General features: G+C 41.4%; 1 protein-coding gene across 5 annotated transcripts in view; it reads left to right on the top strand.

Annotated features, from left to right (window-relative positions):
* Window positions 1-14,310, top strand: part of ATF7 (activating transcription factor 7) — an 86,893-nt gene that overhangs the window by 52,439 nt on the left and 20,144 nt on the right. For 4 of the 5 annotated variants that reach the window (XM_029204658.1, XM_029204662.1, XM_029204659.1 and 1 more), the window contains exon 3: window positions 11,191-11,287. The exons of the other annotated variant lie outside the window; for it this stretch is intronic. In XM_029204658.1, the coding sequence (XP_029060491.1) occupies window positions 11,191-11,287 (97 nt within the window). The remainder of the gene's footprint in view (window positions 1-11,190; window positions 11,288-14,310) is intronic. 5 annotated transcript variants of the gene reach the window in all.

The raw sequence follows: 14,310 nt of genomic DNA, 5'->3' as shown, positions 1-14,310 counted from the left end.
GGTATAGAGTTTCAGTTCTACAAAATAGAATTGGAGACTTCCCTGGTGGTGCAGTGGTTGAGAATCTGCCTGCCAATGCAGGGGACATGGGTTCGAGCCCTGGTCCAGCAAGATTCCATATGCCTCGGAGCAGCTAAGCCCATGTGCCACAACTATTGAGCCTACGCTTCAGAGCCTAAGCTTTAGAGCCTGCAAGCCACAGCTACTGAGCCCACGTGCCACAACTACTGAAGCCCACGCACCTAGAGCCCGTGCTCCGCAACAAGAGAAGCCACCGCAGTGAGAAGCCCACGCACCACAATGAAGAGTAGCCCCCGCTCGCCGCAACTAGAGAAAGCCCGCACGCAGCAATGAAGACCCAACACAGCCAAAAAATAAATTAAAAAAAGAAAAAGAGTTATGGGGGATGGATGGTGGTGATGGTTGCCAACAATATGAATGTATTTAATACCACTGAACTGTACACTTAAAACGGTTTATATGGTAAATTTTGTGTTATGTATATTTTACCACAATAAAAAAATAAAAAGAGAGCAAGAGGAGGAGCAGAAAAGATTTATACTTACTGCTTTCCTGTGATACTAGGGAATCCCATGGAAGTTGAGATGACCAGGACTTTCTAAGTACATTGAAACCTGAAGTAAAATTATATTTTTCAATCCCATAATAAACAAGATTCATAAATAAAATAAAACTAAAATACCTATTTTTCCTCAGTTAAACTGACAAGAAATTATATTTGCCACCCTCTTTTCTACACTGCCCAATCCCTGGTTGGAGTTGGCCTGTATGACCTTTGGAGCCTGTTTCCTTTCTGCTGTGATTTATTAGGCAAAAGATACCACCCATGGGGCTCATGATTTTTCACATTTGTCATAAACAGGAGGAGGGAACAGGAACGAAAATAAAATGAGTAATTGGGTGTGGCTGAGTGTTTAAAACTTCTGCTACTTAGAGGAATAGTTGCATCATTGGTCTGTATGTTATGGAATAATGCATTAATGTTAATCCCAGATCCTAACAGTGAAGATCCAGCAATTCAGTGCTGACTGTGGGTTTGAATATCATTTTTCCACTCCCCAACCCCCAACTGGTTTGTTGATTTGATTGTAATATACCTTTTCCTCTTGTCAGATTCTCCAGGGTAAACTTTGTAAACAGAGGAATCCAGTTCTTGACATGGCTTGACTCCTGTGGGATGCTGATATTCTGCCCAGTAAAATTCAAGTAATTGAGATCCTAAAAGAAAATGCTTAAAAGGATGTGGTTAAAATTACCACTAGTGGTTTGGGGAGTGAAGAAGGAAAAGGTTGCTGTTGATGAATTGACATTTTTTGCACAGAGCATTTTAGTTGGTAATAAAGTTCAGCAATGGACTCAGATACCCAAAGAAAGTAAATTGACCCACAAGACATGGCACCAGTATCCTTTCATACAACAGCAATATAACTCCAGTGTACTGAAAGTGTCCTAAGTGCCTTTCTGTAATAAAGGGAATCTGGTGTCTAACAAAACAATGGGAAGGATACACTGATTCTCACTTATTTGCATGATGAAATATACTTTGGAAGTGGAGATGGAAAGGGATCAGATCATTCTGAAAGTGTGCCCTGTTAAAGGTCTTAGAATCTAAAGGTGATAAAGCTTTTCAACAGTTTTTCTCATACCACTATATAAAACTTGATCTAACCACTTAAAAAGGAATTTATTGAGCGCCTATTGTGTGCTCTCCACGGAGTTAAGCCCCAACATGGGGGTGGTGGGGAAGGTAAGGAATAAGTGTAGGGGAACTCCTTGGCGGTCCAGTGGTTAGGACTCGGCGGTATTACTGCCGGGGCCGGATTCAATCCCTGGTTGGGGAACTAAGATTACAAAAGCCACATGTCATGGCCATAAAAAAAAAAAAAAGTGTAGGATACATTTTTAACCCTCTGGTAGTTTATAGTTTAAAGGATAAAACTATATCCTTTATAGTGAGACCATGTAGACTAGAATTCTAAATTATATGGTGCAGATTGTTCAGAGTACCATACAAGTTCAGAGAAGATAGACTACTGAAGATTAGAGAAGCTTTCAAAAAGCAATTGGATTTCAGCTGGACCTTGGAAAGTTGCAGTATTTGGATAAACTGAGGGGAGAGGGGAAGGCATGTCTGAGAATAGGGCGATTGTGTGGAGGCACAAAATTGAAAACAGGTGGATTTTGCAGATCAGTAGAGACTGACCTGGATGGAAAGTGTTAGTGGAAAAATAGGAGAAAATAAAGTTATAAAAATACAAGAGGACCAGGGACTTCCCTGGTGGCGCAGTGGCTAAGAATCTACCTGCCAGTGCAGGGGACACAGGTTCAAGCCCTGGTCTGGGAAGATCCCACATGCCACGGAGCAACTAAGCCTGTGCAGCACAACTACTGAGCCTGTGCTCTAGAGTCCACAAGCCACAACTACTGAGCCTGTGTGGTGCAACTACTGAAGCCCACACGCCTAGAGCCCGTGCTCTGCCACAGGAGAAGCCACTGCAATGAGAAGCCTGCGCACCTCATGAAAAGTAGCCCCCGCTCGCCACAACTAGAGAAAGCCCGCACGCAGCAACGAAGACCCAACGCAGCCAAAAATAAATAAATAAAATATTAAATTACTTTTTAAAAATCATTTACAAAAAATACAAGAGGACCAGAAAACTAATAGATTTTACATTGCTTTAAAATCTCCTTTGGAAATGATTTCAGCCCCCCCACCCTCTGAGTCAAGAAATTCTTCCCAATGATTTAAATCCCCTTTGCTACCATTTTGATCTTTTCCTGTTGTCTTCATTTTTGAAATTCTATTTGTTTCTTATTCTAAGCTCCTCCCATTAGGGTATTCTTGGTCCCCACTGGGCCCAGCCTTTAGTTCCATAGGAAAGAGCTGGTGTTTACAATATCAACTCTCCTTTTGAATGTTGATGATGAAAATACTCCTACCATTGTACACATGGATAAGAGTTTTATAAGTGGGGGATGCTTTGTAGCCCTTTAATGAGATATGCTAGTTGGCATTTATTCAACAGCTGTTTATTAAGCATCCACTATGTGCAGGTACTGTTCTAAGTGCTTGGAATACTTCCATGAGCAAACATGAGGATTCTTGCCCTTGAGGGGCATATATTCTATCAGATGCCTTCTCTGCTAGACCAACTATCAAATAATGTCTCTCCTCTCAAAATTCCTTCTTTTTACAAGGGACTAATTTAGTCAGCTGCCAGAATCTTCTAAGACACTCAAACAGCCTTCCCCAAGCAGAAAATTCCTCAATCCACAGACAAAGAAATTTACCTTAGGTACAATTTGGTGGGTTTTTCCCCCTCCCTTTAGTTTATACTCCTTCATTCCCCTGACAACATTTTCTCTTAGAATATTTTGAGAAGAAGTTTCCTGTTCTTATTTTTCCTCTGTAAATTACCTTGCTCACACATGCAGCCTATGAGCTGCTGCTGCTGTGGTTGTATTTATTTGTTGAACAATCCTGTACTTTGAAATGATTCATTCAAGAGCCATGAAGCATTCAAAGCAGGATGTGTGACTCATTTCGTAAACAGCAGCATCTTGAAGTAGAAAGCAGGAGCCTAAGATTGACTAAGGTACAAACGAAAGTTATGTTGGATTGAGGTATGTGTATTTAGTCCCTTCCCTTCTCCCTTTCCCCACTTTCCCAAATATAAATGATGCATTGGGAATAGAAGCTCTGCAGTGAGGGTGAGAAGCCTTATTAAGACTGTTGCTGATCTCCCAGTTTCTTCTTTCAGGATATGTGATCAGCTGAAGTGATTAAATAGTGTTCAAAAAAAGGTCAGCTATTCTTGCCACCCTACTCAGCACCAAGATCACTGTATTCTATAGCTTTCTACCTATAGTTCTCAGTTTTCTCCCGCTTTTTCAAACTATTTTCTTTCATCAGAATATGCCCAAGTGTAGATACTGTAATAAAAGAAAGCTACTCTGTCCATGAAGCGCTGCCAAACCCACAGACTTTGGAGAAGAGAGTAGTTAGGTTTCAGCGTGAGTGACTTTCAGACTATCATAAATATAAACTCAGTGGCCTGATAGTTTAGGCATTCAGGGCTCATTTCCTAATAACTAAAGAGTTCTGATTTGTCTCCTTCCCCCAGCCTACTCTTCTAAAACAAGGAAAGGGACGTGAATTAATCATAGGTCAGGATATAAGAGCATTTTTAAATGTGAGACAAATCCACATGGAAACTGGAGCTGTGGTGGCCAAAAACAACATTTCAGGAATGAATTTGGCTAGGGGTTGAGTGCATACTGCACAGAAATTTCATTAGTCACAAAACTTTACCAAGGATTTACTTGAAACTACTACATTTCTGATGCCCATATGCTTGTGCTTGGCTCAGAGTCAAAAGACAAACATTTAGCTTTAGCTTGGCCTGAGCTCTCATTTGCCCTGAGCCTTCTCTTCAATTCTGTTTAGTGTTGCTGTTTCAGAAAGCTTCTGGGAGACTAGTCTTAACGGGATTAGGAAAAGAACTCTAAGCACTGACTTATTTAGAATTATTCTACAAAGAAAAACTAATTTTTACTACAATACCGGTCTGCCTTGAGATTTAAAAAGGGAAAGAGGAGAGAACTAACTGAATACATGCTGTATGCCAGGTACTAAGTGTTTTATATAATTATTTCATTTAAAAGCTTAAGAAAAGTGGGGGATGAGGGGGCCTTCTGGGGTGCCCGAAATATTTCATCTCTCGATCTGGGTTGTAATTACACCAGCATGTACTTATATAAAAATTCATTGAGCTGTATACTTGAGATTTTTTACAGTTTGTATACATTATACATCAACTTTTTAAAAATTAAAAAATTTAAGGCTTCAGGGACTTCCCTGGTGGTGCAGTGGTTAAGAACACCTGCCAATGCAAGGGACACAGGTTCGAGCCCTGCTCCGGGAAGATCACACATGCCGCAGAGCAACTAAGCCTGTGCAGCACAACTACTGAGCCTGCGCTCTAGAGCCCATGAGCCACAACTACTGAGCCCTCGTGCCACAACTACTGAAGCCCGCACGCCTAGAGCCCGTGCTTCGCAACAAGGGAAACCACCGCAGTGAGAGAAGCCCGCGCACGGCACGAAGAGTAGCCCCCGCTTGCCACAACTAGAGAAAGCCTGTACACAGCAACGAAGACCCAACACAGCCAAAAATAAATAAATAAAATAAATTTAAAAAAAAATTTAAGGCTTCATTCATTGACATGTATTCCTGATTTCCAGTTCACACCATGCTTGTTCTTCAAGCCATTCCTAACTTTACTTGGCTCTGCTTATTTTGTCAGTTTGCTAGTAGACAGGATTCCAGTTTCTTTTCTTTTTTTCATTAATTAATATATTATTTATTTTGGCTGCGTTGGGTCTTCATTGCCGCGCGCGGACTTTTCTCTCTGGTTGTGGCGAGCGGGGGCTACTCTTCATTGCGGTGTGTGTGCTTCTCATTGCGGTGGCATCTCTTGTTGTGAGCACGGGCTCTAGGCACGTGGACTTCAGTAGTTGTGGTGCACCGGCTCAGTAGTTGCAACCTGCGGGCTCTAGAGCACAGCCTCAGAAGTTGTGGGGCACAGGCTTAGTTGCTCTGCGGCATGTGGGATCTTCCCGGACCAAGGATCAAACCTGTGTCCCCTGCATTGGCAGGCAGACTCTTAACCACTGCACCACCAGGGAAGTCCCAGGGTTCCAGTTTCTCATCACAGCAGGATGGGTGAGAATGAAACTTCCTAGAAATGGAAACTTTTTATCAAAACTGTACTTTCACTGCCCATCCTAATACTAATACCACTTTTCAGATTGACTTCCTCATAGTCCTGATATTCCATTTTATGCTTCTTAACATTTCTTAAACTAAGAAAATTTCCTTTCTTGATTTTTTGTTTCCTCCATTGGGGAGCAAAATTCAGAAGTAGCCAAAATTGTTTTGATTTGCTTTTTCTGTTATCTCCTTGCTACTAACAAGGCAGTGCATGAGAATTCCATTTAGTCTTTTCTCCCAATTACATACAGTACCTTCTGTCTCCATCTTCCTAGTTTCCCTGTCCTAAGTATTTGCAGATCAGTAGTACGTCAGCCATTTTATGAAATGAGGTTGGGAGTTTTCTGCCTGTTTTTTTCCTTCCAAGTTTCAGATCCAAAAACATGTGTTGGCAGTTTGGCAAGAGAAACTAAAAAACAGCCCTTTTTTTGGTTTGTTTGTTTCTTTCTTTCCCTGTTATCTTGTAGCAGGGTTTCTCAGCAGAGACACAAATGACATTTTGGGTCAGATAATTTTTTGTTTTGGAGAGCTGGCCAGTGCACTATAGGATATATATCAGCATCCCAGGCCTCAACCCTCTAGAGTTCGGTAACATCCCCCAGGTTGTGACAAGCAAATATTTCTCCAAACATTGCCAAATGTCGGGGGCAGAGTTGCCCCTTGTTGAGAACCACTGCCATATAGTATAAACTGTATTTAGAAAAAATGTGTTTATGGGGAAAAAATCAAGTTTGGGGAATTCCGTGGCGGTCCAGTGGTTAGGACTCCACACTTTCACTGCTGAGGGCCTGGGTTCAATCCCTGGTTGGGGAACTAAGATCCCACAAGCCACGTGGCATGGCCAAAAAAATAAATTAAAAAAAAAAAAAAGAATCAAGTTTGGCACATGATTAAAATTCCCATTAGATCTTCGAGCATGTTATCTAGGTCGGAGCTGTCCAAAAGAAATATATTGCAAATCACAAAATGCAAGCTACATATCTAATTTTAAATTTTCTAGTAGAAACATTAAAAATCAAAAATAAACAAGCGACATTAATTTTAATAATATATTTTATTTGACCCAGTGTATTCAAAATATTGTCATTTCAACATATAATCAAAATAAAATTAATGAGATATTTTACATTCTCTTTTTCTTTTTTTGTACTAATTCTTTGACTTAGTACAGTACATCTCAGTTTAGACTAGCCACATTTCAAGCGCTCAGTAGCCACACGCGGCTAGTGACTGCCGTATTGGCTAGGGCAAATCTAAATCATCTTGGTCTATAGATAGGGTACAAATTAGCACGTAATACTTTCCCTCTCCCATTTATGCCAAGAAGCTGTCCTGATTCACTTACTTGAGCAAATAAGACTCTAAACTTTATTGTGTTGCTATTCAAATCTTCTCCCAAGGCATATAAAATGCCTTCCTGATCCACTGTAACTCAAATTCTTTAGCCCCCATTTTGAATAATATCAGCCCTCAGTTTTCTTGGAGATGGTGAATATCTACATGTTTATTGCTAATTATCATTATTTACCCTACAACCAGAGTGAATGTTCCCTAAATTGAGTGGCTCTTTGCCATAACCTTAGTCATAGGTAAGAGCAAAGAACAAAGGAAGACCCACGAAGGGTATTAACAAATGGGAGAGCTAGATTTTTAAATGGGCAATAATTCAAAAAGGAAATCCTTTTGGGAGCCCCTAATCTATTTTTTAATAAGGTCAAATTTTTATCACTTAATAATTTTAGATGTTTTAATTGAGAAATTGCTTTTAGAGGTATGGTTTCCTAAGCATGTGGTTCAAGATTGATCTAGAGAATTCTTCAGTTAACTCTTAATAAACGAGAGAGAATATAAGGAACAATGAAAATCATAGCCAGAGTGACACTCACTTTGATTTAAAAAAAAAAAAACTTCAGTAAACTTTTATTCTCTCCCTCCTACTCTGGGCATACAAGAATTGTGTTAGAAATAGCAGGGAGAGATGACCAGAGCCGAGACCAGGCCAGTGCCCTGCTTCTTAAAATTCTGCCCTTTTGGCTCATCCTCTGAAGCATACTACCTGATTTAGTCAGGAGGGATTCTTAACTTTTGTGGTGTCATAACCCCCAATGGCAGTTTGGTGAGGCCTATGAACCCCTTCTCAGAATAATATTTTTAATTTTTTATTTTTTTTTTGCGGTACACGGGCCTCTCACTGTTGTGGCCTCTCCCGCCACGGAGCACAGGCTCCGGACGCGCAGGCCCAGCGGCCACGGCCCACGGGCCCAGCCGCTCCGTGGCATGTGGGATCTTCCTGGACCGGGGCACGAACCCATGTCCCCTGCATCGGCAGGCGGACTCTCAACCACTGCGCCACCAGGGAAGCCCCCAGAATAATATTTTTAAATCAATAAAATAAAAGACATAGGATTATAAAGGAAGCAATTATTTTGATATATAGTTATTAAAAATGTTTTAAAAATATTTGATAATGTAACATATGTGCTTTTTTAAACATAATGCTGTCTATAAGTTCTAGTGGTAGGTCTAGTGACTATCATAATTTTGAAGTAGTGATGAGTATAAAGGCTATTTTGAGATATCTACAATAACTATAATGTGATATGAAAATATGTGCAATTTCTATTATGAATTAGGAATGCTAAATTTCAGAGTTTAGTGAAAATAAAGACGTGATTTTTTTTTCTACCCACTTCACAGTTATCAAAACCCTCTGAGATGCTGATAGGTGGGAGATCCCTTCAGTCACCTTCAGTCCTCTTCATATCCCAGCTTTTGATTTGGAAAAAATAAAGAGCTCAAAGGGGAATAGGGTGGTGTGGAAGGGAGTGGGGGGTGTGCAGCAGAGAACTAGAGAGCTAGAGGACAAACAAGAACTAGAGGACAAGCAAGTCAGGACTGTGCAGAGAAGTTGTAACAAGAAGCGGAGTTGCCTTTTAAAATATTAAACAGTCCTAACGAGAGCGAAACCTGGAGGTTTAAAATCATTCTCCAAGGGACTTCCTTGGTGGCGCAGTGGTTAAGTATTCACCTGCCAATGCAGGGGACACGGGTTCGAGCCCTGGTCAGGGAAGATCCCACATGCCCGTGGAGCAACTAAGCCCGTGCGCCACAACTACTGAGCCGGCGTGCCACAACTACTGAAGCCCGTGCTCCTAGAGCCCGTGCTCCACAAGAGAAGCCACTGCAATGAGAAGCCCGCGCACCGCAACAGAGTAGCCCCTGCTCACGCAACTAGAGAGAAAGCCCACACGCAGCAACGAAGACCCAACGCAGCCAACAAAAATGAATAAATAAAATAAAATAAAATAAATTCTAAAATAAAATAAAATCGTCCTCCAAGCAGTTTTGGATAAGCTGTATTTCCAATAGTAGAAAAGGGCTTTTTTGCATGAAAGTCATTCTTCTGTATTCTGGAACATTGTGCCAATTTTTTAAAGCTACCTACAGGAAATTTCCTTGAAGTTACCTATAAATGTATTTTTGAAAAAAGATTGTTATTACTATTACATTTTGAAAACGTATACCCGTCTAATCCACTATTCTTCCTATCCTTGTGAAATGATGGTTTTTTCCTCCTCTTTAGACTAGTTCTGCTCATTTCCTTTTACTGAATACCCGGCAATCCCAGACCCTCCACGGTGACTTGTTTAACCTAGAAATATACCCATGGTTAACAAACTGTTCCCCCCCCTTTCCCCCCCCCCCCCTTCTTTCATTAGGAAAAATCTGTGACTGACAGTTGTTATCTGCGGTTCACCAGCGATAGAGAAAACTAAAGTTCTTGGCTAAATATCCCCACACTTTATTCAGTTTTGTCCTAGATCCATTGGAAACCACTAAGGCAGTGTTCTTTTGACTGTTGTACTTCTTGATTCTTCATATTTTTATTGAAATTTTCCTTCACCCTTCAGGCCTATAGGCCTAGCCTGGAAGGATTTTAGGTCTTAAGCTGGCTTTAGTTATGATAGGGCCTAGCCTGGAAGGATTTTAGGTCTTAAGCTGGCTTTAGTTATGATAGGGCTCAGAGCAAATTTGGGAAAAGCTACTTTTAGATAAAATAAAGGAATTTAAACAGTTCAGTGTTGCTTTCTTGACTGGATAGGTGCTAGGATGGGGCCAACTCCTGTCTGGTTTGCAGTCAGGAAGAGCTGTGGATAGAGGGCTAAAGGTAGTTTTGGTGGGAAGTGTGTATCTAATGAAGAAAGTGAAAAGAGAGGACTAACCAATCATTATTTTTAGAAACAAAAAGACAAATAGCACCATGTTTTGGAGCCTGGCTGGTGAAAGAGCTGTGGAAAACTGCAGCATCCAAGCTGTTACTGTGTTGCAGGCATGTTTTAATGAAGGCCAGCCAGCCTCAGAGGAAATTTTGAGTGTATCATTGTTCTGAATTACTGCTGTTCATCTGTTCCCTTCACCTCCCCCTTCTGAAGAAGGGGTGGGAGCATAAATTATTGTCCAGTAACACTGTCTTACTTAGTCATAAACTGAAGCAGACCTAGCCTCACATTTTCATTGTCCTTTCACCCAAACCCTTAAATAAATAAAATCTCTATACCATCTCCTTTTTCCCTTCCCTCAACCTGGCCACAGGCTTCTCCCTACCCAACAAAAATTTTTTGCTTGCATTTTTATTCTACCATTATATAGCCAACAACATTGCACTGGCCCCTTTATGGCTGATGGAGCCCAGGCGGCCTGCCCGATTACGGGAGACAGCATTTGGCCAATGGGGCTGGTGTGTGCCATTACTGCTGGCTGTTGGGCCTGTGTCCTCTACAGCTCCATCCTGGCTCATTAAAACCCTGAGCCAAAGATCTGGGCAGACGCCTGCTGCAGCACTGTGGGGGCCAGGAAGTTAAATTGTTCTCCTAATCCTGCATAATTTATCTCCCTGTTAGCCCGCTCATAAACAGTCCAATTCAGCCCCACTGTGGAGAGCTTCATTCTGAATTTCCTATTTTTGTGATGACCAACTAGTACCCAGCCTTTCCCTTCTCCTCTTTATTATTTTTATTAAAAATTATTTCCCCTTGTTTGCTACGAGTTTGCCTTAATGTTTTTTTCATTTGGAACCTCCTTCCTGGATCCCACTTCACCAACAATCTGTCCATTTCTCTAGTTTGGACCTGATATTACAGAGCAGTTGGTGCTATGGTCTTCCCCTTACCCTCTCCTCTAAGATTTCTAGTGCTTTGTTTTCTCCTTCCCTATTTTCTCTTTTTTAATCCATCTTCTCTCCTTTTCCATCATTTCCATTTTTTCCTCCTTTCTATTCCTTCTCCAGTCCCTCTTTCCAAGGACCAACCTTGTTGCAGGATGTTTGGTAGGACATTTTGAAAAGGCACTGAATGGCTTATTTTTTTTTTCACATCTCTGTTTCTGTTTCGTTTCAGAGATTTACAAACGAGGACCACCTGGCAGTTCATAAACACAAGCATGAGATGACATTGAAATTTGGCCCAGCCCGAACTGACTCAGTCATCATTGCAGGTATTTGCTGCCCCAGAAGCCATGTGCCTTGATATCACCAGGCAGTTAAGATTAATACCAGGGACCAGATGTACTGGGAGCTGTACTCCCCTTCTCCCATTAAGAACCCTTATGTGATCTGCATTTAATCAGGAAAGAGGAACACTAAAAGCTCCCAAGTTTCTATTGTGTCCTCCACTCTCAGTTTTTAATACGATTGGGTTCTGTGGTTTTTGAGGTGGGTGTGTTGAGGTTTTGTTTTAGCTTTCTTTCAGTCTATTCCCTCCTTGCCTTCTTTTTATTAGGACTTTGGAAGATTTACAGACAAAAGACGCCTTTGACATTTCTCCCTACCCACAGTGAAGGGGTGAACAAAGGAAAGCAAGAGAGCCAATCTAGCCTGGCTACTTCTCTTCCACTGGGTGTCAGTGTCATCTTCCCCCCACCCCCAGTAGGCAGATTGTCAGTTTGTAAATTCAACTTCCCTTTATGAACCCAGACACCATTGAGGACAAACAAGACACTTAGTCAGTGGGACTTTTCTAGGCCGATTTGGGTGACCTGGAACCTCTCACTGGTTTTTTTGGATATTGTTTTGCTTACCTATGCCATTCTCAAGGGAGCATTCTCAGCAACTGCTCTCAAACCGTGCAGCAGCTCTGTTGTGCCATTTTCAGCTAGACAAACAGACAAACCAAAATGGGCTTTTTCTTTTGATACCATGAGGGGTTCTGATTTAGCCTGAGTTAAAGCAAGCTTACCCCAATGTTTAACCAATGGGGGATTTAGTTGGTGATTACTCTATTATATCAGTTAATAACTCAAGTAAGGCACAATTTCTCTAAGTACTACTAGCCAAAATGCTGCCTGAGACACAGAGAAGGAAAGAGAGGACCTCCTACCATACTTCTGTACATGAAGAAAGGGACTTGCACTACAGATCTCCTGTACCTTATTAATTCAGCAAGTATTTGTTGAGTATCTACTGTTTGCACCAGGCACTTTGCTTGAGCTGGGGACATTGTCATTGATGATCCTTAAAAAAGCCTGGGGGAGGTCCTTGGAAAGAGTGGAGAGGACGTAAACATATATGTAGGCAACACATACTTAAGTTTATTGTCAGGGCATGTATATATGAAAAAAATTTTTAGTATTTGCAGTTAAGCATAAGTGAATAATACAAACAATATCAATACTAAGAATTATTATTAAGTGAAATTGATTGGAGAAGTTTATGAAAGAGTTAAATTTGGGTCAAAGTTATCAAGTTGGAGAGGTTATTCCAAATGCCTGGAAAGGCCTATGCCGCCCTCCAGCAGTGGGGAGAGAAATTGATACAGGACAATTCCAAGGAGATAAAATGTTTTCCTGTTATTCTTCGCATTCTGTTTTGGAGTGTTCGCCCCATTGCACACTTCAGCTATCCTATCTAGTTTGGTGATTCTCGTATCTCTAAATTAAGACCTGGTTATCTCACATGTATTTCAACACCTTACTGAACACTTACTTGGCTGTCTTTCTGTCATTCAAATCTTCATGTCAATGACGGTCAATTAGGGAACTCCTTGTCCCCTAAACCAACGGTCCCCAACCTTTTTGGCACCAGGAACCGGTTTCATGGAAGACAGTTTTTCCTAGGACCGTGGGCAGGGTGGGATTGGGGGGGTAGGGGTAGGGTTCAGGGGGTGATGGGAGCGATGGGGGGCAGCAGATAAAGCTTTGCTCGGCTCACCTGCCGCTCACCTCCTGCTGTGCGGCCCAGCTCCTAACAGGCTGCGAACTGGTAACGGCCCGCCCACAGGTTGGGGACCCCTGCCCTAAACCAATTCCTCTCCTTTGTTATTCACTGATAGCAGTACTATCAAAATCTTGAGTTGTTTTATTCTTTCTTCAAATTCTGACTGTTCTGTTCTTTTCTGTTCTTCCTGCCATCCACTGTCACTGTGCTTGAATTCCTCCATAGTCTCCTAGCTGGCCTCCTTGACTCGTCTCTCATTCTAATCCACCTTTCATTCTGTCAAAAAGCCAGACTTCCTGAAATTCTTCTCTGCTCAAAATCTGTCATTATCTTCCTGTTTTCTCTTACTTTAAGGCTATTTATATTTGGGTTTTCAGGCTTTCTATAACCTAGCCCCATGGTGTCCACCCAACTTTACTTTATTTTATTTATTTTTAAGTGTCTAGCCAGTTTATACACCACACTGGTAGTAGAATCAGGGCTGGTTCTCTTTCCACTGAATCAGGTACCTGCCTCTTTTAATATGATAATCTTCTAGGTGTGATAATAATCTTCTAGAAGTAGATTTCAACTTGATATCAGAAAATTTCTCACAGAATTCATTCAAAATGTTAGAGGCTGCCTTAGAGATAGTGAAGTCCCCAGGACTGGAGATGGGGCTGGGAAGGGCACTGGGACATGGCTGGAGGGGCACAGGAACCATGGAGTTAATGAGGCTTAACAGTCAGGGCCCTGTACTCACATGGTTCCTCCTTAAGATCTTAGGAGGGGCCCTAACAATGTATTAACATGGTGATATGTTTTTGTAGTACTTGCAAAAATAAGATATTTTAAAATTCTTTTTCTTAAGGAGGGCCCCCCAGAATTACATAAGTTTCAGGCCTAGATCCACTCCTAGGTAGCACAGAGTTTTGCAAAGCACTAGGCAAGGAGACCAGAGAACCTGGGTTCCAGTCATGGCACTGCTTTGGCCCAAATGGGCAGAATGGCACTTGCTCTGCTTCCCTCACAGGGAGTAAAAATCACAAATGTTAAATGGGCTGAAAAACATAAAATGTGAAAAAATATAAGTAAGTAACATAACTTAGATTTCCTGTCTGTGTTATGGGATAATCATCGCTGCTTCTCAGGTTATTGAAGATAACACATCAAAAAATGTGTCCTCAGGACATTTTCCTGTCTCATTTCCCTCTGCTACAACTTCCTCTAACCCCTAGCCCCCAACACTACAGCCACTAGAACACTCATTCGTCATCATCTGTTGCCACTTTTATATATATATATATATATATATATATATATATAT

Source organism: Monodon monoceros, unplaced genomic scaffold (genome assembly GCF_005190385.1).
Source record: "Monodon monoceros isolate NGI ecotype Baffin Bay Population unplaced genomic scaffold, NGI_Narwhal_1 Super_Scaffold_6, whole genome shotgun sequence".
In the NCBI taxonomy this organism is placed as follows: Eukaryota; Metazoa; Chordata; class Mammalia; order Artiodactyla; family Monodontidae; genus Monodon; species Monodon monoceros.
This window is presented reverse-complemented; position numbering and strand designations above follow the sequence as displayed.